The sequence below is a fragment of the Astatotilapia calliptera genome, chromosome 6, assembly GCF_900246225.1.
Source record: "Astatotilapia calliptera chromosome 6, fAstCal1.2, whole genome shotgun sequence".
Lineage (NCBI taxonomy): Eukaryota > Metazoa > Chordata > Actinopteri > Cichliformes > Cichlidae > Astatotilapia > Astatotilapia calliptera.
The window spans coordinates 22797210-22825143 of NC_039307.1; the positions used below are offsets into that span (position 1 = coordinate 22797210).

General features: G+C 38.4%; 3 protein-coding genes across 6 annotated transcripts; 2 read left to right on the plus strand and 1 right to left on the minus strand.

Annotated features, from left to right (window-relative positions):
• Positions 1 to 3226: 3226 nt before the first annotated feature.
• On the plus strand, positions 3227 to 9103 carry ufsp2 (ufm1-specific peptidase 2). 2 transcript variants are annotated; one of them, XM_026171138.1, is made up of 12 exons: positions 3227 to 3331; positions 3531 to 3612; positions 4990 to 5173; positions 5960 to 6026; positions 6457 to 6611; positions 6711 to 6903; positions 7155 to 7301; positions 7397 to 7561; positions 7669 to 7793; positions 7875 to 7951; positions 8561 to 8685; positions 8781 to 9103. In XM_026171138.1, exons 1-12 carry the CDS (start codon positions 3329 to 3331, stop codon positions 8865 to 8867), a joined length of 1410 nt encoding a protein of 469 aa, XP_026026923.1. In that variant the 5' UTR covers positions 3227 to 3328; the 3' UTR covers positions 8868 to 9103. The 2 variants fall into 2 exon arrangements, with proteins under 2 accessions (XP_026026923.1, XP_026026924.1); XM_026171139.1 differs by lacking the exon at positions 8781 to 9103 and having other exon boundaries at positions 7879 to 7951; positions 8561 to 8623.
• Positions 9104 to 11384: 2281 nt separating this feature from the next.
• Positions 11385 to 21381, plus strand: cfap97 (cilia and flagella associated protein 97). Of its 3 annotated transcripts, none has more exons than XM_026171141.1 (5): positions 11385 to 11611; positions 13629 to 14562; positions 15624 to 15904; positions 19609 to 19771; positions 20494 to 21381. In XM_026171141.1, the coding sequence occupies exons 2-5, from the start codon at positions 13650 to 13652 to the stop codon at positions 20601 to 20603; spliced, it is 1467 nt and encodes a 488-aa protein (XP_026026926.1). In that variant the 5' UTR covers positions 11385 to 11611; positions 13629 to 13649; the 3' UTR covers positions 20604 to 21381. The 3 variants fall into 3 exon arrangements, with proteins under 3 accessions (XP_026026926.1, XP_026026927.1, XP_026026928.1); XM_026171142.1 differs by having other exon boundaries at positions 20497 to 21381; XM_026171143.1 differs by lacking the exon at positions 20494 to 21381 and adding an exon at positions 16054 to 16126 and having other exon boundaries at positions 19609 to 19671.
• slc25a4 (solute carrier family 25 member 4) lies at positions 21354 to 23577 on the minus strand. The gene is made up of 4 exons (XM_026171144.1): positions 23365 to 23577; positions 22213 to 22699; positions 21988 to 22128; positions 21354 to 21871 (listed from the first exon to the last, which is right to left on the minus strand). The coding sequence occupies exons 1-4, from the start codon at positions 23473 to 23475 to the stop codon at positions 21711 to 21713; spliced, it is 900 nt and encodes a 299-aa protein (XP_026026929.1). The 5' UTR covers positions 23476 to 23577; the 3' UTR covers positions 21354 to 21710.
• Between the last annotated feature and the right edge of the window lie 4357 nt (positions 23578 to 27934).

Consider the following 27934-nt stretch of genomic DNA (forward strand, 5'->3'; position numbering starts at 1 on the left):
ATAATCTAAAGGCAGGCAGGAAAATGTAATTATAGTTACATAAAGTATTTACTGTATACTGCTTACATTGCCTGATATAGACAAATTAGAAGATTTTCATGAACTAGATTAATCTTTCAGCTCTGAGAGAGCACACAGATGCCAAAAGCTACTTCTTTCATCTGTGAGACCTCTGAGCATAACATGATCCAGATGTTTCTCTTCTTGACATTACTTGAAAAAAAGTATCTTGTGAGGCTTTAAGATTACTTAAAGTATTTTTTCTAAAGTGGGCCTTAAAATAACTACCAAGTTCTCATAGAAGCACTGAAACATGAGATTCTTGCGGTAATCATTCCTCTTGTTCAAAGTGGTCATTAAAACCTCCCTAATCTACGTTCAGTGGCTATTTGGTACAAGTGATTCCAACATTAATCTGAAGCTAGTGGATGTTTTACAATTGTTTTGTTTTGTTTTTTTATCATATAACATCAATTTTCCACTCTGTCGTTGCTCACATAGGTGTGCAAGACAGATTTGCGCTTCTATTTTGTAAAAATGTAGCTTTGAACCTTCATGGCTTGTCTACAATCACCAGCCACTCGGCAAAAGGAGCAAGAAAATAATCACACTGCTGATACTGAAATGCTTTTATATAACTCTCATTAGAAAGCCAAAATGGGCTACCCTGAAAATAGTTATATGTTTCATCACAGCTGCACAAAAATTCTTTATATATATTGAAGTTGGGGTTTTTTGTTTTGTTTTTTACATCCCAGCACATCTGCCACTTTTCACATAAATAAAAGGCTCCAAAGATAAACTCTGCCTATGGACATATGATGAATGTGCATTTGTAATGTGAGTTCTTGCCATATAATCATTCTTCGCTCACACTCTAATATTTATAGCATATAACTGAAAAGATCTTAATGCTCTGTTTATGATACAAAGGGAGATAGTTAATCTCATCACAAATCTTCCTCAGCACACTAAGTCCACGGGAACTCAAGAGTCATGACTTCACACTGTTACAATGCATGCTGCTGCTGCCGGACTCAGTTTGATAAGAGGGAACATCCTGGAGCAGATTGCCACATTTAGGCACAAAGAATTGTTTAATAATGTAGATACTTGGAGTACAATACTGTGGTAATGTTGTGTTCCAGCACTTTAGTGTATATATTGAAGAAATATTGAATATTCTATAAATGTTTTAGATAAAAGAAATCTTAATATTAGACAAAGATAACATTTACAAAATGCAAAATGCTTTGTTCATTTAGAGAAAAAAGTTATCCAAACCTACCTGGCTCTGTGTGGAAAAAAGTCATTACTTTCTCTCTTCTTTGCAGAATTGTTTTATTTTGACCACACTGGAAGGTTTTCAAGCATAAATGGCCTGTTTAAGGTCCAGCACCATGTTTGACTGTCGGTGTGATGTTCGTTTTATGAAATGCTATTAATTTTATGCACATGTAACTCAAACCTTCCAAAAAGTTCAGCCTCTGTCTCGTCAGTGCACAGACTGTTTTCCAAAATGTCTTGGGGATCCTGAAAATATTGTTTTTTGGCAAATGTGAGTCGAGCCTTTGTGTTTCTTTTGGTCAGCAGAGTTTTCAGCTCTCACCATAAGTTCACTGGAATCCCAAAGAGTTACAATGGCTTTGAAAGTCTTCCCAGACCAATAGATGTGACTGATTTTGCTTCTCAGCTGTTTCTGTCATGATGTGCTGCCTTTAGAGATCTATTAGTCGACTTCACTCCGTCAGACAGGCTCTAACTAAGTAATTTCTTTAGTCAACAGTAACCAAAGTAACGTGAGTGTTGCTAGTGAAATTGAAATAAGTTAGGGGGCAAATACCTTTTCCCTACACTGCACCTGTTAGGTGTGTTTATTTTATTTTATCTGACACTCTGTTAGATTCAGACAACTGACTTTGCATGCGTGTACAAGAGGAACCATTTCATCTCTGTTTTCCAGTAATCCTAACAAACTTGATTTTATCCAGAGGCATTGTTAGGACAAAACATCAGTGACCTGAAACTGTCCTCATTTTCAACCCCACTTCCTGGCATGTGGTATTTGTGCTATTTGACTTTGACATAGCAGCTAAGAATAGCTAATACAATTTAAAATGGGGTGGAAAAGGTCTGTAATGGGAATATTTTTTCAGTAGATCCTCCTTTTTACAGATATTCTTGTAATTTATAATTCTTAGGCTGAAGAGTTGTCCTTTATATTTTATAAATCAGAGGGTGTAAATCTGATTTATCTGCAAGCCGAGCCTTGATGCTGATTTAATTTATTTGCCTTTGACTAGAAGAGCTTTGGCAGTGATGTTTGGAACAATTTATGACTTAAGCCTGCATAACAGCAACTTAAAATATCAAAAGCCTTGTCTACACTTACACTTCTGGCTTAACTCACATAGCTCTTATGAATATCCTGAGATAAACTGGCAATGCACCAAGAAACACATTTTAACCTTTTTTTGTGTGTGTCTGACTGTGAGCACTTACAGTGTTACAAAACACTTATTGTTGTTTTTAATACCCTCCTCCCCTGCACACACACACACACACACACACACACACACACACACACACACACACACACACACACACACACACACACACACAGTCACACACACCCATACAAAATAAATATCTCAACAAAATTAATAAGAAGAAGAATATTGACACATTGTGTCAAATGTTGCATAAGAAGGGGAACATGGGCAGTGAAGCAAGACTAATTAGATGGAGTAAAGTGTGCATTAGAGACTAAGCACAAGATTTAGCGTTCTCTAAGGGAGGACTGAGGAGGATTATAAGTGCCTTTATTTACTTATTGGCTAATTTTACCCCAGATGTAGATAGACTAATGTTGGGTGTTGGTTTTTTAATTATTATTTTTTTGTAAACTATTGAGTATATGATTGCTTATCTGATGAACTACAAAAATCCATGCAGTAAATGTGAATCTCAGGGGATTCACATTTCACAACAAAAGTTCAACTAGAAGATGCACTTTTCCTCGGTTCTCGGGAGGATATAGGTGGTAATATACAATACATTTATAGGCGTTTTAAATTTAAAAGGGAAAAAAACTGATAAAAGAAAACGAAATATTGTGAAGACGTGTATGACAAACTATCTAGAAAACGTTCCCGAACTTACGAGTTACTATAAATGCACCATAAATGGGCGGAGCCAGTGTGGCCCAATAGAAAGCCCCAACCAGAGACACGTTGAACTTTTGCTTTAGTAGACATGTCAGCCCCCAGTGCTTAGAAACAACTGACAATAAACAGTGTAGTTCCTTTGCTAGGCTGAGAACTCCAAAATGGTAAGGTTGCTGAAATTAAGTTATCGAAACGAGGTCGTGTCTGTGTTCCTCTGTGTTCAGACCCACGAGTAAGTCTATCTTGTGGGTTCTTCAGTTCGTGGCTTAGCAGTTAGCCAGTAACGCTAAAAGAGTAATTACAATCGTTGTCAGATGATTTCCCCAACCAGCCGCTGACTTCTGTCGTTTTGTGTGCTATCAGGTCGTTGTTGACTCCGAGACTGCGACCGTTCTTCGTGTCAAAGGTCTGCTGGAGTTCAGATGTCAGCTGGACAGCACAGATGGTGTGTTCAGAAACGATTTTTAACAATATGTCTAAATGTACACACACGTAAAGTTAAAACATCCACAGTCGTGGTAAGTGGTTTGCATCCATTCAGCTCGCGCATGAATGTCATGATATTTTGGGGCTTTTAATGATTTCTTGGAAGTGCTGTCTTCCGAGCACAGCACACATTTTTAAGACTTAAAAATAATAATAATTGTGTGTGTGCGCATATTTATTTGGGGGTTTTTTTCTACTAAACACAGAGTCAAACCCTGTGTGAAGTTCAAATAAATAAATACACTCATTTCATTTTTTTTTTTTTTTTAAATAAATGGAGATTAAGGTTCTAAAATGTATTTTAACTTGACGGGGCTAAAACCTGTTACCTTCTCATTTGAGATCATGATTGATTAATAAATTGTAGTTTCTTTTTGTAGTTGTGAAAGTCAAAGGAGCTCCATGAAAATCTAAGAATGAGAATTACAGATTTACACAAGCTGAGAAGGTCTCATGGAGCCACTTCTAAACAACTGCAGATTCCATAATCATCACTTCAAACAACTGTACATAATTACATGTTATTTACATATGTCGCCACTTTGTCATGGTCTGGTAGAAGACTCAAACTATCACCCTTAGATTAGAGGAAATTGGTTAGGATGCTCAGGAACAACCCAGGAACGACCAAAGCTCAAACTTCCTATGAACTAGAAACTGCTGGAACACTAGCGTCACTGTCCACAATGAAGAGAGTTTTACATCAGCTTAGACTGAGAAAGAAGCCCTTGCTCCAAAATCGGTACCTTCAAGCTCAACTGAAGGACTATTGAAAATTTGTGGATTATGCTTTAAATCTGCGTCCGTGCCAGGAAACCAACTAGTTTAAATGAACTCTACCAATTCTGCCAAGAAGAGTGGTCAAATATCTAGACAGAATTATGCCAGAATTTTGTTGTTGGGTACCACGATGAAACTCACTAAGTGACACTTAACCAAATATTAGTGGGGGTCTATCTATATATTTGATCCCGTGTGGATTATAGAAAATGCAGTTTTTCTATTCATTTTTCCTGCTATAATTGAGTCAGACTAAATGCTATTTCAAACTTTACCCACATTACCAGGAATATAATTTCAATATACATGCTTGATGTAATGATGGCCTTCTAAGACAAAACCCCCAAACATTACTTTGGATGTCCTCATTTAGAAGATATTTAGTTAACTAAAGTAAAATGTATACATGTGTAGCCGTTTAGTGTACTAGAAACAGTAAATTCTATAACAGAGTGGCAGTAACTGGTCAAATGCAAATTCCAGAACTCAAGCCATACAAATCTATTACCCTAACGCTGTAGGAATGTTAAAGAGAAACGCTATTTTCTTCTTACAGAGCAGCTGGTGCGAAATGTCATCTCGAGAACGTTTGAGACTCTTCGCTCCCAGGTGAAATCTGAATCCTGTGTTCTGGCAGTGAGCGACAGTCCTGTTATTATATGGCCAAACAAAGATGCTTATGCCACACCTGAAGAAATAACTCCAAGTACACTATGTGAAGATATGCATCAATGGATACAGTAAGTACAGACATTATTACAGTGCATTATTTCTCTCTTGAATAGATTCTTCATCTTATTTTGTAAGAAGAAGGCTGACTGACATGCAAGAATTGAGACAATATCTTTGATTGTGGCTCATGAACAGTGGTCCCTTGTTGCACAGTGAGAGATGTTCAGAGTTGTGGACCACAGATAATTTGGGATGTAATTATAAAAAAAATGTCTGAAATTTTAGGACGACTACCACACACTAAAACTGTTGCTACCAACTAACCAACAGGAATACAGTCTTTAGTGACATATTGATCTGCATCTTTTAGTGGCACGATGAAAAAAAAATCTAAAGCAGAATAGATGAAGGTAAAAAAAATAAAAAATGCGAAGCTAAAGTAGAACATTTAGTATTAGTATCTTGCCCGAGGATACTTTGGCATGCAGACTGAAGCAGCCAGGTTTCAAACTACCAGATACCTTCAGAGTAGACTCTATCCCTGAGCTGCAGCCACCCACAGCAAATTTCAGATATTATGTAAAATTTCAGACATCTGTGGTCATGTAATACATTTTATGCACTCCATACTACGAACTTTATAGGAATAAATGCATTCATGTGTTTGACACTTTGATTTGCGCTCATCTGTTTTAGTCTCTGTTTTGGTTTATAGTTTTAAATGTGTGTTTGTGTGTTTCCCTATATTGTTCTGGACCTCTTTTATTGTCATTACTGTTTCTTTGTATTTTATTGGGCTATATTGAAAAGTGTGTGTGTGTGTGGTGGGGGGATTGTTTTGTTTTTTATTTCAGGGCAGACGAACAAGAGAGTTCTGGGAAAAAATCATCAAAAAAGAAAAGCAAAAAAAGTTCGGTGGCGGTACGTATCGAATAATCAGCAATATTTTGTGTTCTGTGAATAATATGGAGCCATATTAAAGACTATAATCAGTTTGACAGTGATTTTTTTTAATTATCTGACCAATTTTTGTTTATAAAAGAAAGAAAGGAGAAAATAGCACTGTTTCCTGAGCCCAGTGTGATGCTTTGATCCAGTCTAGTCACAATAGTCCATATCACCGTGACAATACATGATAAAACTGCTGACACAGTAGAGCAGGCTCAGTCCTGCTGCCACAGGCCAGGCATGCTCTGTCTTTGTCAACCTGCTGTTCACTGCAGATGCGACTTGAACCTATGCCACTGGCTGATTGTTTCAGCTCTCATCATAACGGTTTTTTTTATGTCTAGTTGTCTTTATGGCGTTTGCGTTTACCTGTGAATATAAATTCACTCTTATTCCCTTTCAGAGTGTCATAAACCTTCGTCTGATGACGGAGGTGACAAAGCCAGGCCCCCTCTCAGCCCCCATCCTCACCAAAACAGTTCTGAAATCCCACTTTGTGAGTGTGACTCTTCCACTAGACTGTGTTGTCTGCACCGGCCGCAGCGATACAATCAAGGAGTATGTCTTTTATACAAAACATCTGGTTTCATACCACTAACCAAAGCTCGTCTCTTACAGTAATATTACTTTTTGGTTTTTTTTATTCTGGTATTGCAGTGCCTGCGAGCAGCTAATTGAGGCACTAACTCATCAGTTGTGTGAGATGGAGAAAGTGACTCTTCAGAACATGAAGGGAATGACATTACTTGTTCCTGAACCGGTCCACTTCCTCCTTCCAGAACCAAAAGGACTGGTGACTGTGGTTTATCCAGTAGGAGTGCCTGACAGCCAGCTAGTAGCACAACGTAAGGTTAGTGTCTTAACATGTGCTCAATCATCCAGGTAAGGAAATCCCAAGAAGTTGATTCACTTCATCTGGATGTAGAGCTCCGTCCAGATGAACAGAATCAACTTTTTGGGAAAGTAAAGTAAGAACCGCAGACTGAACTTCTATCATCATAGACATATTAATCCCAATGAGTTCAACTTGTGCTTTCTTGTTTAAAGAAAGGACAAAAAGAATGAATGACCTTTCCTTGAAACTTTATTTTGTCTGAATAGGAGCTGCATCAGCAGTTTGAGCTACCAGATGACAGGCCTTACTTCAGAAGAGCCAACGCTTACCACTTTCCCAATGAGCCCTACAAAGACGGTTATCTCCGAAACCCTCATCTGGCTCTCACGCACCCTACCCTAGATAATGGAAAGGTATATCTAATTACTTATTTTAAATCCTTAACAGTATTCTGCTCATTTGCAGAAATAGATGAACACAGCAAGATTTTTTTTTTTCTTTTCTCAAGGTGTATTTGGTCCAGGGGATCTACAGCTATCACCACTACATGCAGGACCGTGTAGATGACAATGGCTGGGGCTGTGCTTATCGCTCCCTGCAGACTATCTGCTCTTGGTTCCAGCAGCAGGGTTACGTAGAGCTGCCTGTGCCCACTCACAAGGAGATCCAGCAGGTAGTTGCCCTATAAAATATGATCAGAGTACAAGATATGCCCACATTTCCTCTTTTTTTTACAATGTTATCAGACATATCCAAGCTGTCTGGTTCTCTGCTTTCCAGGCTTTAGTGGATGTTGGAGACAAGCAGGCATCCTTCGTCGGGTCACGTCAGTGGATTGGATCCATTGAGGTTCAGGCTGTTCTGAGTCATTTGCTTGGGCTCACTTCCAAGATCCTGTTTGTGAGGTGGGATTGCATTTCTTGTGAATGATTATGTGTTTGTGGATGATTTTAATATATCTGACAACTAATCTGCCTTCTCTGTAGTCAGGGAGCTGAGCTGGCGTCCAAAGGCCGAGAACTGGCCAACCACTTCCTCACTGAAGGAACTCCAGTCATGATTGGTGAGCTCACTTTCAAACTGTTACAGTTACATTAATTTTATGACCTCACAGAAACTTTGTTTTCTTGATATTTTTTATGATAAGCCTTATTTTTATAATTCATTATCCAAATATAGAAAAGTTACCTCACCGCAAAAACCCGAAGAGAAGCAGAAGCCCACTATCATTCCCAGGATTTTTTTGTTTGTTTTGTTTTAATTGGCAGCTTATTGATTTTGGATTTGGTAAAGAAGGGAGTTCATTATAATCAATAAACTTCATTTCCATTACAAAGTAGTGGAAATTTGTCATGAATTTTGCTGTCAGTGCATGACAACATAAAACTCACTATAAACACCACATATAAACATTAAAACATTTTTTTTAAAGTCACATCACCACAAAAACTCAAAGAAAACCAGAGCCTGCTATCATTTCCAGGATTTGTGCGTACAGTCATCTTAAGAATTTTACTAATTGGCCCAAAAATATGAATTGTATTCTATTGTATTCTATTGATTATGGATTTGGAAAAGGAGGGAGCTGACTATTTTCAGAAGCCTGTACTGTTGATAGCTAACATAGACAAAGCTTGTTCAAACTTACATTGCTGTTTGCTCTGTGTTGCAGGAGGAGGCGTTTTAGCTCACACTATCCTGGGTGTGGCTTGGAGTGAGACCACAGGGCAGATCCGCTACCTCATCCTAGATCCTCATTACACTGGAGCAGAGGACTTGCAGGTTATCACAGACAAGGTAACGGAAAAGCATTCACACCGCCAGCAATTCTCAGTCTGAAAAGCAGGTTCCCACACACTGTGCTGATCTTGGTGTGGCTGTTATATTTCCAGGGCTGGTGTGGCTGGAAAGGACCTGACTTTTGGGATCAAACTGCGTATTATAATCTTTGTCTGCCTCAGAGGCCGAAGGTCATCTGAGCTCCCTCAGCCTGCCAGATGGATCTCATTTCAGTGAATCATGTTCAGAAATATGGAGGAGCACTCTAACTCGCCTTCTTTATGAACACGTGTCAACTTTTGCAAACTGAAGTAAAATGTGTTATTACTGTATGTAAAAGGCTTTGGTTTTGGTTGAGTCCTGCATAAATGATTAACTTGCAGCTACAGTTGGAAGTAATGTTTGTACTGAAATAAGAAAATAGTTGTTTACTGTGCTTTCATTGTTTGACATGGTTTAATATAACAAAGGCTCATCAATTATATCAATTATGCTCAGTTATATACGTTGATCTTACTTCATTTCAAAGATGGAGTCCTTGCTAAAATGCCATAACGGGCAAACCACTCATTGGTCACTTTATTAGGTATACCTGTTTAACCACTTGTTAATACAAATATCTAATCAGCAAGTTGCATAGCAACAACTCAATGTATTTTGGCAAGTAGACATGGACAGGACGACCTGTTTAAGTTCAAACTGAGCATCAGCATGGGGAGGAAAGGGGATTAAAGTGATTTTATGCCATGATTGTTAGTGCCAGACAAGTACAGAGAACGGTCTGAAAAAGAGAAATTATCCAGTCAGTGGCAGTTCTCAGAGTGAAAGTATGTTGCTGATGCCAGAAGAGAATGATCAAACTGCTTTAAGTTGACAACCAAGATATGCAGAAGAGCATCTTTTATGTGTTGAACTTTGAAACAGGTGGATTGCAGCAGCAGAAGACCACACTGGGTGCCACTTTTGTCAATTAAGAACAGGAAACTACAATTCATGCAGGCTCACCAAAATTGGAAAAAAGAAGTTTGAAGAGTTTGATGTCTGCTGCAACATCTGGATGGTAGGGTCAGAATTTGGTGTAAATAGCATGAAATCATGGCTCCATCCTGCCTTATGTCAATAGTTCAGGCTGATGGTGGTGTAATGGTGTGGGGAGCATTGCTGCTGACCATGTCCATCCTTTTATGACCTCAGTGTAATCTTCTGATCAATACTTCCAGGATATGAACCAAAATCTCTCAGGAATGTTGCCAGCACCTTGTTGAATCTGTGCTACAATATTACTATTTATATGATAAATAATTAGTTGGTGTAGTCCTACATAAGACGACTAAAGAACAAACCTTACATCACATTGTACAAATATGTATTCTGTATTCATTTGGAAACAAGTTACAGTTGAAACAGAAAGAAATTAACTCTGTTTCTAATGAATAAAATACATTTCACTGAAACTAACCCTCAGTTTGTAGGATATGCAGGTATTCGTGTTTAAAAAAAAATGGTTAATGAAAAAGTTATTTGTGGAAAATGGTCCTTCTTCGTAACTGAAGTTCCAATATTAGCCAGGTGTCACAGTCAAATGGATGGTTTTCTTTCAAAGAAAACAGAGATTTATTAACTTTTTTCATCTTTTTCATACTAAATTTGCAGTTACTTATGCCTTCATTGTCTGAGTATGGGACAAATAAAGAAACCCCCCCTATTCAATCCTCATTTCTACCCATCCTGCATTGGCATGTAAATTATATGACAGTGACCAGTCACAGGTTTATACAACAGATCCCCCCGAGTGCTATTGTCCCAGGACATCGGCATTTCATTAGTGTGTGTCACTTCTTGGTCTAATTATGTTATTAAGAGTAAAACCATGACAAATTGTGATTTCAGGGGACGCGCCTCCAGATAATCCTCTTCTTGGTAATGGAGATGCACTAGGGGGAGCAGTTACTGTCGTATAATGGATCCCCAGGAGAAACTTAATGACCTCCCATCTGTTTGTCTCCAGTATCTGTCTCTTGACATGTTTCTTAAGTAGGTTAGAAATTTGTGCACAAAGATAAAAACACACAACACAGGGCAACTCTCTTTTTGTTTGTTTTCTGCATAAAACAGACAGTAAGTTGAGTGGCCAGATTGCAGGAAGTAAAGTAATTTTTATTGTCTATAAAGAACAAAACTTATAACCTCAAGAAAAAAAGGTGAAAAATATAAAACATGAAGAGACATCATTGTATTAAGTCATATTTTAGTAAGTAGACACGCATAAACAAATACAAGGGGCAGGAAGAGTAACAAACGATAAATAAAGGATAGAAATCGGAATAAAGGTGATTCAAATTCAAGTATATTATATGTCATATACTCTGTTGTCCCAGTGTATCAGTTGCATCAGTTTTGTCTTGTTAATGCGCATGTTTTCTATCACTCAAAATCATGAGAAAGAAATAATACAATATAAATTAAGTTTACCTAATATTACCCAATAAGAAACCATTTTGTAAACTGTATGTTAACTGAATTTTATCCCAAATACCTTCAAATATAACACAAATAGTTATTGTTAGATTCAGTACCAAAAAATTAATTTACTTTTGATCAGTTTAACTTACTTTGACTGAAATAATCGGATTTAGCAAATCAGCGGCTGAATTTTCGCTGTTATTGTTTTTATGAAATAATCAAACTCTGATAACCCTCATAGCGATAAAATGCTGGAGTCGACTGCTTCTCTTAACTACTGCAGAGATCTCCTAGGGCGACCGTTGCCAGGAAGTGACGTTGCGTAGTTACCAGGCACCGTGTTACTCCAGCTTTAGCCTGCTAACGCTAAATTTGTTTTTATTGCAGGTTTGCTCTGTATTTATTCAGATTCCTGACATTCTTTCTTAAGAAGAAACTTAATTCTAACGTGAAAACGGTGTGTCGTGCCTTCTTTCGTTGGGTAAGAGAACTAAGATATTCTTGGAGCTTAAGTTAGCTAAACTAAACGAATTGGATAAGTTAGCTATGTTACTATTAACGTTAGTTAACTGGCAGGCTTAACGTGTGTTGTTTATGGGTTAAAACACACGTGAAAGCATTATACCCACCGCATTTTATATTATTGTAGTAATGGAGATTGAAAGTGTAGGTAAACAGATAACCAATAGTGTTAGTGTTTTGGAGCTTGCTACACACTGATGGATAGATTACACAACAGTTTGCTGTTATGCCACTTTAAGCTAAATGAAACCCGGTCTTTGCACTGAGGAAAAGTGTTGAAGAGGCCACTCTAGGGGGACCAACAAGCGAAATGTGGGGCAAAGATTTTATTTATATGTGACAAAGCTTGCTAAAGCTACACGATAGTATAACATGTATTATCTAACCTCAACAAAAACACACACACACGCACAAACTATGCAGATGTCTTTTATTGACTGACCGTTACTGTATCTGACACAAAGGATTACATACACATCATTGGCCTGAATATCTTGGTAATTTGGGGCTTTTAATTAATTTTTGTGGACTGTTCTTTTTCCAGGGTAGAATGATTGTACAGCTACATCTTTAATTACTTTAGTATTGGGTCCATAAGTTTGAATTTAATTTGGATTCTCTAATCCACACATCGTCAAAAGTATACATGTAGTCTCAAGTGTATACATGCACCCCTACTAATATTTGGTTAATTGTCCCTTAGCAAGTTGCGCCTGGAGCACACATCTTTGGTAGTCATCAGCAACTTTCTGGCATAATTCTGGGTGTGTATTTGACCACTCTTCTTGGCAGAGTTAGTAGAGTTCATTCAAACCGGTTGGTTTCCTTTATCAGACCACAGCTTTTAAGCATGGTCCACAAATTTTGAATTGGAAGGCCATTCATGAAGCTTAGTGTTAGCCTGCTTCATCCAAGCCGGTGTGTGCTCAGCTTGCTGGAACAAGATGGTTCAAGTTTGAACCCTCTAGCTGCTGATTTGAGGTGAAGTTGAAGAATTTGGAGGTAGTCCTCTGTCTTTAGTATTCCATCCACTTTGTGTAGTGTGGCAGTACTACTGGCAGCACAACAGCCTCGGAGCATCATGCTAACACCACAGTACTTGACAGATACTACAGTTTGAAAGCCTCACCTTCATGCTACCAAACATTCCTCTTGTCATTGTAGCCAGCTAGCTCAGTGTTGGTCTCATCTGACCATAAAATTCTTCTCCAGAAGGCATTTATTTTATTCCTGTGGGCAGCTGCAAATAATAGTTGAACTTGAAGGTTTCGATGTTGTAAAAGGGGCGTCTTTTTTCATTGGTGCCCTCTAATAATCCTTTAATTGTCCCAAAAGGGGAAATTTGGTACATGGTCATGTAAAACTCTCTTCACTGTAGACAGTGGCACTGGTGATCGAACAGTTTCCAGTTCATGGCAGGCTCGAGCCTTGCTGTTTCCTGGGTTGATAATGAACATCCTCACACAATTTCCTTTCACTTGATGATCATACAGCAGTTTGAAGTGATGATCTTCAGTTCTTTAGAAATGCATTCAAGTTCTGTAACTTGTGCATATCAACATTCCTCCATCGTGTGTTTTCACTGAGTTCACTGGACTGTCCTATTGTTCTTGTTCTTGTTTTCATGGATTTATGCAGTGTTACCTGTTTTATATTGCAAAAAACCTTTAAAATTCTTAACCTTTATTTTGTATTTCAGTATGGATCCTTGTTTGCACATGTCTGTTTAAACCACGTTTCTTGTGAGGATGTTTGTAAGCTAGAACCACATAAAATGTGGAACATTGTCTCAATATGTGGGACAGTGGACAAAGGATAAAAATGCTGTGCAACCCAACATAAAAAGGGACACCTGGCCAATCATTTCAGTCTTTGAAAGCAGTCACTCTAGCAGGTTTTGCTAAGTTGTTAGCTGTTATGTTAAATAAATGGGTTAAAAAATTACTATTTAGGTATCTCACATTACATCCTTACAGGTGTGCAGAGGGGAAATTGCCATGTTCAACCCCAGTGAACTGGAAGGTGAAGTGGATCACTCGTTTTTCGACAGCGATTGTGCTGAAAGCAGCACAGATGCAGAACATAAGGTGGAGAAAGGTTTGAAGGCTGAGAAGAAGATCTCAAAAGCACATGATAAGTTACATGCAAAACACAGAGAGAATTATCGTGGCGATCTGTCATCAAGGAGTGATCAGACAAGAAAACATCTAAAGCAAGCGGAGACCTATAATAGGAGCAGTAGATCATCCGTTTCCACTACATCGGATAAAATCAGCAATGAAAGCAGTGATAGTGAAGATTGCGCCAATTTAGAACCTAAAAGGTCCAGTAGAACATTCATGGCTTTACTGGCTGAAGCCAAAGAGGTAGATAATACAGATGTTTACATTCAGAGTCCAAAAGAGACCAAAGGAGAAGCATTACCATTCAGTGCCAGCTCTAAAAGGAGAAATAAACAATCTCCTAAAAAAGTAATAAGAAATTTGCACAACCAAAGTCCTTCAGCTCCTCCAAGCAGGTCTGAGAGTCCTTCTCTTTCATCGACTGAGACCAGCACAGATGCAGACTCTGAGGGCTCCTATAGCAGTAGCAGTCACCAGAGCAGCTTAGAGTCCCCTGCCCTCCTGAAAACAAGTGCAACTTCTTCTTCATGTCCAGGAATAAGAAGGACCAGAGTAGGCTCAGCAAGGCCTCGTGATTTTCCTGTTCTCCATACGGCAGACTCAGATGATTCAGTGACAGATGTGACCCCACTCTCCTCACCTGACACCAGTCCTCTTCAGTCACTGGACTTGAATGTCACAGAGGTCGAAGAAGAAAGTCATAAAGAGGAGCAGCCGCGGCAGAGTGTGCCCTCCAGTGGTCTTAGAAACATACAAGATGATGACTCAGATCAGGATGTGGATGAGTGTGAGTATGGTTGAGCTTTACGTTATAATAGTTGTATTTCTAAGCCCACATGGAGTTATGCCCTAGGCCTCTTTTCACAGCAGTCATTTTGACATGTCGTAGAAGTGTAAATAGATGTTTAATTGGTTAAAGGTATTATGGGAACATTTCCTTTATTACGCCACACTCATTCCAGTGAGACAGCATGCATTACTAGGGACAAGGCCATAATTAACCTACAAACACATTTCAGAATAACGGCTATGAAAAAGGTCCATTGATGTGGTGAAAATGACATAAAAAATTTGTTACACTTAAAATTGCAGTCTAAGTATAAAAAAACACTTCAGTCCCAAACCAGAAAAAGAGGAACTGTTGCATCAACATGCATTTCATTAAAGATTTTAGCTGGTAAGTGTAGTGTAAGCTTTATATGAGCTTCTCTCTCTCTCTAAAACAGAAGTTTATTTCTCCTCCGTGAGTTCAGTAAATCAGCTTTTTCCCCAAAGTAATTGTAACGTGTATGAAAACAGTTGTCCACACAAAGATTTGTGAGTTTTAGTTGAATTCTGCTTCACATAAAAATCTTTTTCAAGGTTTTCTCTTTTAGTTTCAACATACTGCTGTTTTTCAAAATGTAGCTCAGAAGGGGTTTGCACAGAGTGTGGTTAACATTGCAGAGCAAGCTCTTTTGAACACTGATGAAGAAATAAAGTGCACAAAAAGATTCCACTTCACTTATTTGTGACTTTTCAAAATGTACATGATGGAGGTTGCAGAAATGTAGCTCAAGAATATGGCTCTTCAAAAATTCAGTTTTTCATATCAAAGAACCCAAACTTATATAAGCAGCAGAAGTAAGTACAATTTTATTTATACAGAGAAATTCACAACAAAAATGCTAAAACCTAAAAAACAAAGACTCAAAAACAAGTTGGAAAAAGATGCGTTTTTAGCTGTTTGCAGAGGGTGTTCTGATGTACTGATGTTTGACCTGAGCATCAGTACAACAGAACATTTTCCACCACTAGCACAAAATGTGAAACTCAAATTATGATACAACTGTTTGTTTTTCCTTTCAGGCTCTCTCAATTTAGAAAGTCAGCTTGGAAGAAAACTGGTCTTCCACTATCCTGGAGGGAGAAACAGGAAAAACTACTCCTTCAGCAATGAGGAGGTTCGGCGCATTGATTTAGAGAATCAGCGACTACTTCGCGAGCTGTCTCGCCTCTCTCCGGGTCCCAGATCGGGAAGCGCACCAGTGAAGAAAAGCCACGGGGCAAGTAACTCTCCTCGAATTCGCCTCACTCACAGTGCAGTGAACAGGCAACGAGAACAGCAACGGATTGAGCGGGAGAACCTGGTAAGTTTCACTTCTTGGGTCAAAACTCAATCCTTGATTTGCTTAATTGTTTTGATAATAGGCGGTCTTAATAGCAAGAGAAACATTTGTGATAAACTGAGTAAGAAATTAATTTGCTTTTGTGTTTCTTTGTCTTTTGCAAACAACAGAAGAGTTTCACCAGGCGACAACTCTTCACCCACTAATGTATTGAATTGGATGATTCCCCCCCAACTAATTCTAGTATGTAATGTTGGGGAAAAAATTACTCCTGTGTCCTTGCAGTATACTTATAATCTGTAGAAAGAAATTCCAGTTTTCAATCATATAAATATATTTATCCATCCATCCATTCTCTTCCGCTTATCCTTTTCGGGGTCGCGGGGGCACTGGGGCCTATCCCAGCTGTCATAGGGCAAGAGGCGGGGTACATCTAACTGTTCTTCCCTCTCAATCAACTTTTGCTAGTGTAACATATTTTTGAATTGACTTTCAATTGCACAGCAGCATTAGCTGCTATAATAGCATTGTTATATTGCTTTCATGTTTGTTTTTCTTCAACAAATTTTTAGAAAAGATAAGAAAATGTATTTTCTTATCTAGTTTTTCAAATATCTCAAAATGCTTATGGTTGAAAGCAACTTTCTTCAATATGGTTTTGAGGAGAAATACTGTAAAGAACAACACCCCTAACAGAAGTTCTCAAAACTAAGAAAGATAATTATTAACATGAGTGGATATCAAAAAGAGCAGAGAGATTTAATGTTGCTGTGAACAGGCTTGTCACTCTGCGAGAGATCGTGTAGGTTAATAATATGTAAATCACTCAAAAGTTAAGATGTAAGTCAGAAAAGTCCCAAACAGAAACCTTAGGACTGGTTTTGAGGTTTCATAATTCAAATGTAATAATTATATTTCTTTTCTTGTTGGATCTAAACGTCTATAGGTGTGAAATTAATAGAATAAAAATGACTTTTAGTTTGCTAGATAGGGTCAGAGTGGCATTATTTTTTGTTAGGGACGTCTAAGTCTTTTTGGGTTCCTGTTCTAAAAACAATCTTTTCTTACTGTATTTTAAATTCTTAAAGAGACTGTAAATACAACATGTAACTATAGAAGTTGACTTTTCCCACTAGACTTGTTACTCAAGTTGGTAACTTCCTTGAAAACCAGTCTACATGTTACTGTATTGCATCCTACTTTTTAATTATTTACTCTTTTTTTTTTTTAATGTTTTTTACGTTGCCTTTAGTAAACTATTGAAGAAACATAAAGAAAACATTTTATGAAAAAAAAAAAAGAAGTTTCCTCATAAATACTTTAAGTAGAGAACAGAATAGAGAGAATAAAGAATAGAGATGTTTTGATTTGAGTTTAGCGTCAGTCCAAGAGTGCCACCTCTGCAAACGTACATGGAAAGACTTGGACAGATGGCAGCAGGTGGCAGCCAGCAGCAGTGCCGCAGACTGACATTTGACAGAGTTCAGTCTCTGCCGCTTTAGTCTCTCATCCCATATATTGACTTATCTTGGCAACATTTTTTATGTCTACATGCAGCACAGTTTCAAAAGAGGAGATGGGGAAGTAAAGACATATTAATTATTGGTAGCCAGCCAAGGCACTGGTGTTACTAAGTGAAAACCTGACTTCTTTTCTACTCATGTGTTCCTGTAATAATGATTATATATTTTTTAAATTGATCCCTAATGTTGCTGCTATAAGCCAGAATGTTTCTATGGTTTTAAGAACAGACTGTCCTCTCTCTTGAGCCCATCTCTCTGCGTCAGGAGTGGTTTTCGCCTTCTCTATTCTTAGAGATTAGTAATTGAATCTGCCCGTGTGATCAGTGTATACACCCCACACATCACACATGTAAGACACCTCTGGCAACCACAAGTAGTACCACTTCTGTGTATTTCAAGTGCTAGTTTACCCTCTACACATAGTATTCTTTCAAAGAAATTATATACACTAATAATAACAATAATAATAATAATGATAATACAATGGGTACATTTTCATTGAAGATGTCTCCTGTAATGCAAACATTAAAAATATAGTAGGTGGTAATTCTGGCTGTATTTAGAAGCCTGCAGTGCCTTTTCATGCCCTCTGGAAGACTTTTGATCTTCAGCACGAAGGTCTGGTGATTCTTGAGCTTTTTCCTCATCACACTGCTTCATATGGAGCTTTTGTTCACTGAGAGATTACAGCAGACCCTGCGTGTGGGAGTGCATGCGTGACATTTAGCCACTTGTCTACACTGATTTGCTTCATGCTGTTTTGTTGGGGTTGCTGTGTACCTTTCGCAAAGTCCTGGTGCACAGCAGTTGGTAAATTGTTGACTGATAAATTTGACTTATTTAATAAAATAGTGACTTATTTTTAAGAGGTAGATTGTTTTAAAATACATCTTAGTGTATGTGCTGTTTTTTTATGTATTCATTCTAGCCAAGAGCAAGAATGAATATAATCAAACCAGTCAAATCAAATAATAAAAAAGTAATATTTAAAAAAATATTTAAAAAAATAAACTCTTACCATATATTTCTTTTGCACGGTGTTCATTTCAGGTTGTTTTATCTATATTTACTGTAACTGTGCTGTGTAGTTTAAACTACGGAAAAGAAATAGTAAAAACTTATATGTGATTACTCATGAAAGTGGCCACTTTCATGAGTAAATCATATAAGGCTTACATGATTTACTCATGAAAGTGGCCACTTTCGCATTACTTTCATACATTGTTTTAGTAAGTATCCAAAACATACAAGTTTCATTATATAATTTTTCAAGGGATCTTATATCTGTTTTCACACTTATATGCTTTTCATACAAGTTTCACACAAGACAGATACAAACTTTGTAAGATTTATATATATATCTTTTCCATATGGGTTAGCTCAAGAGTGTCACCCCGGTTTCATCTAAAGTGGACATACAGCACTTAAACTGTTTGACCACCTAAAAACAAAGAACACAAATATTTTAGAAATCTGTCGAAAACCTGTTTAAAACTTAAAATTGCTCAATTCACTGAATTAATGTTTAATACAGAAACAGCAGACTAGACTTCTCAAAGAAGTCTGAAATGAATCAAGCCTAATATTCAACTTTTTCTGCTGAGTATTGCAAAAAACCCCAAACAAATGGTAATTTAGCTTGTTAATGAAAAAATAATCATGTACTTTACTATTTGTTTCAGCTTTTTTTGTAAAATGGTAAATTTTAAAGTTCATGAAAAATAATTATTATATTTTAGACTTAAAAATGTTATTTTAATTAAAGAGCTTGCACACCAGCTTGATGTTGATCTAACCATTACCTAAACATAAAAAAAGTATTTTGCCAATACAGTAGTTAATTTCAGGCAGTTTTGGCATAACCCTAACATTGGGTGGTGGTCTAATACTTTTGTTAAGCACTTCAAAGAAACAATCTCACTGACTTAATGTTTAAAAAAACAACAACAAAAAACAAACAAAAACCTTCACAAGTTGATTACACTAAACATCAGTGGGCCTGATGGGACGTATATTTGGCATCATTGGTCTATATCACATACAATATTACAAACTGTGTGTATTTTTTTCTGTCAGTACCTTAGGTCCAGTACCAAAATTTGAGTTTGAAATGTAGTTACCTCCCACAGTGGTGGGGGAACAGTTTACTTTTACAGTATTTTTGGAGTATTAATGAGGTAAGAATCTTTCTATTCCTCTCAGGCTTTCCTGAAGAGGCTGGAGTCTGTGAAGCCCACACCTGGCCTGAGGCGCTCAGAGCAACTGGCAGACTATCAGCGCCAAGCCGGATACCTGGGAGGTTCTTCATTTCCCATCTGCAGGTCCACCACAAAGAAAGATCGATCTAGCAGCAGGACTACCTCCGGTTGGTGTCTTACATCTTTGGTTGTTTTCCAACAATTTTAATTTTAAGTACTTTGGTTTAGATAACAGATATGTACCTTCTAGTACATGCTATATGCTCCTCCAGTTACAGTTTGTCATACTGCAATTAAAGCACAGCTACAGAATATTAATAATAAATAAAAAACCTTTGCATGCAGACCTCAGTGTTTTTGTTCAACGAGCACACCACCTGCAGGAGTGTGTGTGGGGAGACATTTGGAGAAGCCTGCTGTTATTTGCTTGTGTTGCATTAATTAAGGTAGAAAAAGGCATTAGCATGTGGTACGCACTCATGTCAAACTGACGGCTGCAAATTTATCTCCAGATGGTTGCAAAGACTGGATTAAAGAGAACGAGAAGACTGTAAAAAGCAGCTCTTAACACTGCTATGAAATGAATTTCATGGCTCAGTAACTGACAAACTGTTTCTCCTCTTAACACCTTTTTGTCTTTTTAATGTTTGTGTTTCATTGTTGCTTCCTGGTGTTAAAATAACATTTGAAATAATTAACCAATAACAGATTCCAACTGTCATAAAACACGTGTGTGTGTGTGTGTTTGCCTGATTGTTTTTAAATACAATTTCAAATATGTACATATTTTCTTAGCAGTGTAATAATGGTTTTTAAAGTTGTGCTATTTTATGATTAAACTGTAATGATAAGCCTGTAATCAGAGAGCATGTTTCTGTTATCCACTCAGCAGGTCCCAGGTCAGTCAACTCCAGGGCATCACTCCCCTCCACTGACTCCAGCAGCAGACCTTCACCCAGGTCAAAAAAACCAGGTGCAGCGCGGGCAGCATGGTGCTGAGAGCGCTGTTTAACATTTAATCTGCTAAAATCTGGTTTCTGTTATCCATATTCAGTTGATATCTTTGCATCGCAAAATATTAAAAAAGGAACAAAGCTCAAAGGTTCTTGTCACGTAAATGTGTTCAGCATACTTTCATCTGGCTTAATCAACTCTTCAGTGATTTTCGTGTAACCATGCTTATCCATTATAAACATTTTCTTTGAATCTGAAATATGGTATGTGTGGCTTCCACAGCAGTGTCGCAGTACCGAAGTTAGCTGCACAAGCAGAAGATATTGTTTTGTTGAAGGTATAAATGTACAAATTATTGTTTATTATGACTGAATTTCAGTTCCTATAAATGTAACCTTTTTTTTTTTTTACATTGCTTGATTAAATGGGATACACAAAAAATTGTGTTTTTAAGTTATTTAAAGGTTTACTTGTTTATATTTATTCTGTTTCCTGTTAACTAAAGCTGTTTTCCCACCAATTAACAGTGTACTGTTTTGCATCTTTAAAGATGCAAGTTTTGTTCAAATCATTCTTGCTGGAAGATGCATTTATTAGCTTTTATCATGGAAGACAATCGATGGGACAGCAGAAAAAAAATGGGTGTAAATAATACATTGAAAAGTCGCACTTTGCTGCTTCACTTCTGAAGCATTGTGTATGTTGGCTTGGTGTCCATGTGGGGAGTTAAACAGAAAATCTAATATGAAAACCAACAAGACTGTGACAACAGTGCATTCATCAAAAAGACTGGACTGTTAGAATAATACGTTTTTATTCTTAATAAAATAATTTATGAGGATCAGAGTGGTCACAGCATAACACATGGGTCTCCTCAACTTGCTTCACAAACTTACTAACATGGGAAGCATGACCTGAAGTGACATCATCATGTGCGTCATCACAAAATCTCCACCTGCTTGACTTTTACTGAACGACTGCCTGTTGGCATGTCCTAGATGGGATATATACACTTTTGGTTCACCCACCCTCCTTACCTGGGCTGTCATACTGTAGACGCCCACACTGTAAATTCACCAAGCTGTTATCACTGTATCACCAGAAATAAGACTTAAACAAAGTAAAGGGTTTCCTTGGGGATTGGTTGAAAGTTTAGTATGCAAACTTCTTGAACTCATCGTAAAGCACCAGCACAAAGGCACCACCCATGCCTCTGATCACGTTAGACCAGGCACCTTTGAAGAAGGCTTTTGGTCCCTCGTCCTTGATGATTTTCTTCCAGCAGTCGATTGTGCCCTTGTACATGATGTCAGCTTTGGAAATAAAAAGAGAAGAAGACAACGGACATGAATAATGTTGCATAATGCCCTCACATGAATGCTTAATAACTGTGCAATAACTGGGCCAAACGAATCGAACATGGTTTCACCTCCTTTGCGTCCAGACTGCATCATCATACGACGTCTGACTGTATCGAAGGGGTATGAGATGAGACCAGCTACAGCAGTGACGGTTTGGGCGATCATCCAGCTGACGATGATGTGCGTGTTCTTGGGATCTGGCAGCATACCTATAAGAAGCACAAGTTAAGTCACCCACGTGTAAAATGCACATGTACACTGTTAATACATTCTAGTGTAACAGCTGTGCGCACCTTTAGCCGTGTCGAAGCATCCAAAGTAGGCCGCTCTGTAGATAATAATACCCTGCACTGACACGTTGAATCCGAGGTAAAGACCCTTGAGCCCATCGGTTTTGAAGATCTTGGCAATACAGTTTCCAAGACCAGTGAACTCTCTCTCTGCTGTGCCCTTGCCGATGTCTGCAGCCAGCCTCGTTCTGGCGAAGTCGAGAGGATACACGAAACAGAGCGAAGTCGCACCAGCGGCACCACCAGATGCCAGGTTGCCAGCGAAGTAACGCCAGAATTGTTTTTTTTGATCCACGCCACCGAGGAAGATCTTCTTGTACTTGTCTTTGAAGGCGAAGTTGAGGGCTTGGGTTGGGAAGTAACGGATGACATTGGCCAGGTTGCCTCTCCAGAAAGAAATGAAGCCCTGTTCCTTGGGGATTCTAACCACACAGTCAATGATTCCCTTGTACTGTGTTTCTGCTGTGATCTGCTTGCTGGCATGCTGGACCTGCAAACAAAGCATAAAAGTTCTGTATTGGACACACGTGTGCCATAGTTCCATGTAAATGTAAACCTTGACACGACAGGGACCATTTTTTCTAAATAGTATGCAATATTTGAGCAAAATTTTAATTTTAAATACATCATTTTGGTATTTACATAATCTTAGACTACTATGTTTAATATTCTCCGGACAGACATCATGTAGTTGTAGGCCCAGCAGAGGCACACTCCTGTCACTTGAGACCTCACTGTGTATTAGATTACACACTTCAAGTTAAATTTAGCAGTCCACTTTCACTGACTATTGCAGCGGTCATCTGTAATAATAAAGGATTAATTAACTTAATAAAAGCACAAACAGCATGATGAACTAGCTACTTATGGTCGTTTTTCTGCAACGCTTATTAGGAGGGCTTGCCACCCTTACTGTCACCAGAAGAATTCTGCGTAACTTGGCGCGTAAAACTATTTCCACATCAATCCATGACCTCTCACGTGCCCACTGGCATTACGCACGAGACCAAATGAGTCCAAAGGGCCATTTCTTTCTTGAAAAACAAGTCTTGTGTTGCATTTTGTGTTTGAGTTATCGCAGAAGCCCCACAATTACGCACGCTTTACGCAGACATGCGACCGTGCCAGAGGCAGCAGTTGGTTCAGTCATTTTACCTGCAGCAACAGCTTGACTCTCTCAATGGGAGCGACAGCTGTTTTGGAGATGGCAGCGGCGATGCCACCGGCCAAAAAGTCTTTCATAAAACTAGTCACCGCGTCCGACATGATTGGTTGTTTCTTGTGGAGATCCGAGACTTCTGACTTTTCCAAAAGTGGCCAAGATCCTCAAGGAAACCCTACGCTTCTCCAAGTGGACGAGGCAACCCCCATGTGTCTTAATATATGCGGGGCAATTATCGCGAGAATCTTGAGTGATGGATTTACAGTTGGTCGAACAGATAAACGAGGCCGAATAAATTTCCGAGGTTAAAGTTCAACTCGTGCGCCATGTTTCTGAAGTCAAGAGTCGGCCTACCCGGGGACGTTTAAAGGACACAATGTGTGTAATTTGATAATTATTAAAAGTCAGATGTCACTAATCCTTATGATGGAGAAGTCCTTTATCTAAAGTCCGACTGGAGAACAGCTTTTGCATTCTGTCTACACACACTTGTGGGGTTTATTGAGTTTCCAGAAAACTGAAAAAAAAACTGTCTTTATTAGAATAATATTAAGGTAACAATTAAATTTCATAGCGTATTAAATGTGTATCATGACTTCAACCCCAGTATGACATTTACAGAGAGCTGTGTACTCTGTAAATCTGTAAATCTCATGGTGTAATTTTTATCCAATGACTCCAGTTGCTAAGGCCTCGGGAAACCTAAAAGAACATAAAAGAGATTTTTATCTATCTATCTATCTATCTATCTATCTATCTATCTATCTATCTATCTATCTATCTATCTATCTATCTATCTATCTATCTAAATACAATCTGTTCTAGGACAGGGCAAGTGGATGGAACACATATTTACTGAAAAAAAGAAGAAGATTAGAATGATTTTTGTATCATCACACTGGCAGTTTTGTCGCATATTCATTTATGATAAATACAGGGAGTGCAGAATTATTAGGCAAATGAGTATTTAGTCCACATCATCCTCTTCATGCATGTTGTCTTACTCCAAGCTGTATAGGCTTGAAAGCCTACTACCAATTAAGCATATTAGGTGATGTGCATCTCTGTAATGAGAAGGGGTGTGGTCTAATGACATCAACACCCTATATCAGGTGTGCATAATTATTAGGCAACGTCCTTTCCTTTGGCAAAATGGGTCAAAAGAAGGACTTGACAAGCTCAGAAAAGTCAAAAATAGTGAGATATCTTGCAGAGGGATGCAGCAGTCTCAAAATTGCAAAGCTTCTGAAGCGTGATCATCGAACAATCAAGCGTTTCATTCAAAATAGTCAACAGGGTCGCAAGAAGCGTGTGGAAAAACCAAGGCGCAAAATAACTGCCCATGAACTGAGAAAAGTCAAGCGTGCAGCTGCCAAGATGCCACTTGCCACCAGTTTGGCCATATTTCAGAGCTGCAACATCACTGGAGTGCCCAAAAGCACAAGGTGTGCAATACTCAGAGACATGGCCAAGGTAAGAAAGGCTGAAAGACGACCACCACTGAACAAGACACACAAGCTGAAACGTCAAGACTGGGCCAAGAAATATCTCAAGACTGGTTTTTCTAAGGTTTTATGGACTGATGAAATGAGAGTGAGTCTTGATGGGCCAGATGGATGGGCCCGTGGCTGGATTGGTAAAGGGCAGAGAGCTCCAGTCCGACTCAGACGCCAGCAAGGTGGAGGTGGAGTACTGGTTTGGGCTGGTATCATCAAAGATGAGCTTGTGGGGCCTTTTCGGCTTGAGGATGGAGTCAAGCTCAACTCCCAGTCCTACTGCCAGTTCCTGGAAGACACCTTCTTCAAGCAGTGGTACAGGAAGAAGTCTGCATCCTTCAAGAAAAACATGATTTTCATGCAGAACAATGCTCCATCACACGCGTCCAAGTACTCCACAGCGTGGCTGGCAAGAAAGGGTATAAAAGAAGAAAAACTAATGACATGGCCACCTTGTTCACCTGATCTGAACCCCATTGAGAACCTGTGGTCCATCATCAAATGTGAGATTTACAAGGAGGGAAAACAGTACACCTCTCTGAACAGTGTCTGGGAGGCTGTGGTTGCTGCTGCACGCAATGTTGATGGTGAACAGATCAAAACACTGACAGAATCCATGGATGGCAGGCTTTTGAGTGTCCTTGCAAAGAAAGGTGGCTATATTGGTCGCTGATTTGTTTTTGTTTTGTTTTTGAATGTCAGAAATGTATATTTGTGAATGTGGAGATGTTATATTGGCGTCACTGGTAAAAATAAATAATTGAAATGGGTATATATTTGTTTTTTGTTGAGTTGCCTAATAATTATGCACAGTAATAGTCACCTGCACACACAGATATCCCCCTAAAATAGCTAAAACTAAAAACAAACTAAAAACTACTTCCAGAAACATTCAGCTTTGATATTAATGAGTTTTTTGGGTTCATTGAGAACATGGTTGTTGTTCAATAATGAAATTATTCCTCAAAAATACAACTTGCCTAATAATTCTGCACTCCCTGTAGTCATTTCAAAATGTCACTTGTCCAGCTTTGTTAGTAGGGAGGAGAGGTTATTCACTGCAGAGCCACTGATGTAATCTTGCTCCACCTCTATGGCCCCACCTAACCCTAACTCTCTGTGGTTAGGGTAACTCTCTAAGTAATGCATACCACTTGTCAAAAAGCAAAAATATAGTTTTAGGTCATTTTTTCTTGTTGCATAAGAGATGATATGAACTTACCTGAAAACAGGTAAACTGGCCAACCTGGATTTGTTCCACTGAGGGGTTGCCGAGCAAATGTTAACCAACCAGAGTATCATGTTCTCTATAGTGTTCCAAAATTACCCCATTCACATATTTTCCCCAAAGACTTACTTTCTGTTCAATAAGCCAGGGCAATACCAGATTCACTGCACAGAAGTTCAATAACATTAATTTAAAAATTTACAAACTACACTAGGCCTTTATGACAAGTTCAAGCAAGAAGGACATACAAATTCCGCACAGTGTTCAAACCCAGGACCTTCTTGTTGCGAGGTAACAGTCCTAAACCACTGCACCGACATATATACACCACTGATTGCTGAAGCAACTTGTGCACTATTATAATACTTCAGTAGGTTTGTAACTTTTACTGAAGTTAAAAGCATAAATAAGGTTGTTTTTTTTTCCACTTTGCAAAGCAACTATCTAACACAAAATTATATTTAAAGTCTTATGCAGCTCCACTTTTCACATAATAAATTTGGAATAGGATTCTGAAAATCGTGCCCAATGTTAGCGTTTCTGCACAGATTTTATTTCTGATAAATGTTTGAGTTGCCGTCCCCCCGTCCTGAAATGCTTTGTTCTTGTTAACACTCTAAGAATATGCCTATAACTAACTACCACCTTGTGGCCACTTGGTGGCGCTTATTGACTGTTTAGATTCACAGCCAACTTGACGCTACAAGGCGTCTCCTGTCAGGATAGCATCAGTAACCCCGTTGTAAGACTACAAAACTCATTATTCCTACATTTACACTCAGTCTGTATGTATATGTGTGTATGTTAGATGTAGAAACAGATTCTTCATGGTAGTATATCTAACACCATGGAGACAATATTATTATTATTTATCTATTTAGTTCATTATCAAAAACCATATTTGCTGAAGCTCTTATTTATAGAATGGGGGAAACAATGTTTTTCATCTTTAACTTTTTAACTGTGTTAAATGTTTATCTGGAGGGTCCCCTGGTTGTGGTCCTTCCCCTTTTCCCTGCTGCTGACTTTTGAATTAAAAGAAGTCACTGGGTGGCACCAGAGAGCTGAATTGCACACCAGAGCATCACTAACGCCTCCAGAGTGCAACTTGTGCGCTCAGTAAAACAGGTGCTTTTCCTTATTTACTTACCACACAACAATGAAAATAATGCACCACTTTATTTGCCCCCCCTCCCACCACCCAGGTCAGAGGTCAGGCTCAGCTGCAGGCCTGTGACCTTATTTCTAGTTAGGGATTCAGCATCTTGTTCACTTGAGCACTTCGGTAAGGCAGATGCTGGCTGGCACCGGGACTTGCACCTGCTTTTGAGTGAGCAAATGTTGGAGTTTTTGCAGTTACAAGTGCACAGACTCAAACCTGGCTTTTTTAGTTTACATCATTGTCTTCTAAGGCATCTTTATCCTGAGTTACAGCAGACAGCCTCATTTAATGGGATTATTAAAGGCTACTTTTGGAAAGTATTCTTGAAATGAAACTATATCTTGATCCACTGCATCAGTCATCTTCTGTTAATTGAAGATGATGTGCACTGAGGGAGTTTTGGATGACCTAATATAACCTAATATTCAAAGAGAGATTTTTTGTTTCTAAAAATGTTCTTATGACTCGTCATCTTCAAGGATTTTCAAAGTCTACAGGTCTTCATATGAGCTGTGAATATTATCTGAAGTGATCTCATTATAATTCTAGAGAAGCAGTTTAACGTTGCCTTTACTGCTGTCAAACCTCTTTTTGTGCTATTATTTAAATCTAATCTAGGTTTGCAAAAGTCGTTGCTCAGTAACCTTGGATTTTAGATTGAGGGAGGGGTCACCCAG

What these genes read in the sequence shown, in the direction of transcription:
- slc25a4 (XM_026171144.1), bottom strand. Translation starts at nt 23,475, where the DNA reads ATGTCGGACGCGGTGACTAGTTTTATGAAAGACTTTTTGGCCGGTGGC. An exon ending in GAGTCAAGCTGTTGCTGCAG is followed by an intron (nt 22,700 to 23,364) that starts GTAAAATGACTG and finishes CTTTGTTTGCAG; the next exon opens with GTCCAGCATGCCAGCAAGCA. An exon ending in ATGCTTCGACACGGCTAAAG is followed by an intron (nt 22,129 to 22,212) that starts GTGCGCACAGCT and finishes TGCTTCTTATAG; the next exon opens with GTATGCTGCCAGATCCCAAG.
- ufsp2 (XM_026171138.1), top strand. An exon ending in CGCAGCGATACAATCAAGGA is followed by an intron (nt 6,612 to 6,710) that starts GTATGTCTTTTA and finishes CTGGTATTGCAG; the next exon opens with TGCCTGCGAGCAGCTAATTG. An exon ending in AGCTAGTAGCACAACGTAAG is followed by an intron (nt 6,904 to 7,154) that starts GTTAGTGTCTTA and finishes TTGTCTGAATAG; the next exon opens with GAGCTGCATCAGCAGTTTGA.
- cfap97 (XM_026171141.1), top strand. Translation starts at nt 13,650, where the DNA reads ATGTTCAACCCCAGTGAACTGGAAGGTGAAGTGGATCACTCGTTTTTC. An exon ending in AGATCAGGATGTGGATGAGT is followed by an intron (nt 14,563 to 15,623) that starts GTGAGTATGGTT and finishes TTTTCCTTTCAG; the next exon opens with GCTCTCTCAATTTAGAAAGT. An exon ending in GGATTGAGCGGGAGAACCTG is followed by an intron (nt 15,905 to 19,608) that starts GTAAGTTTCACT and finishes TATTCCTCTCAG; the next exon opens with GCTTTCCTGAAGAGGCTGGA.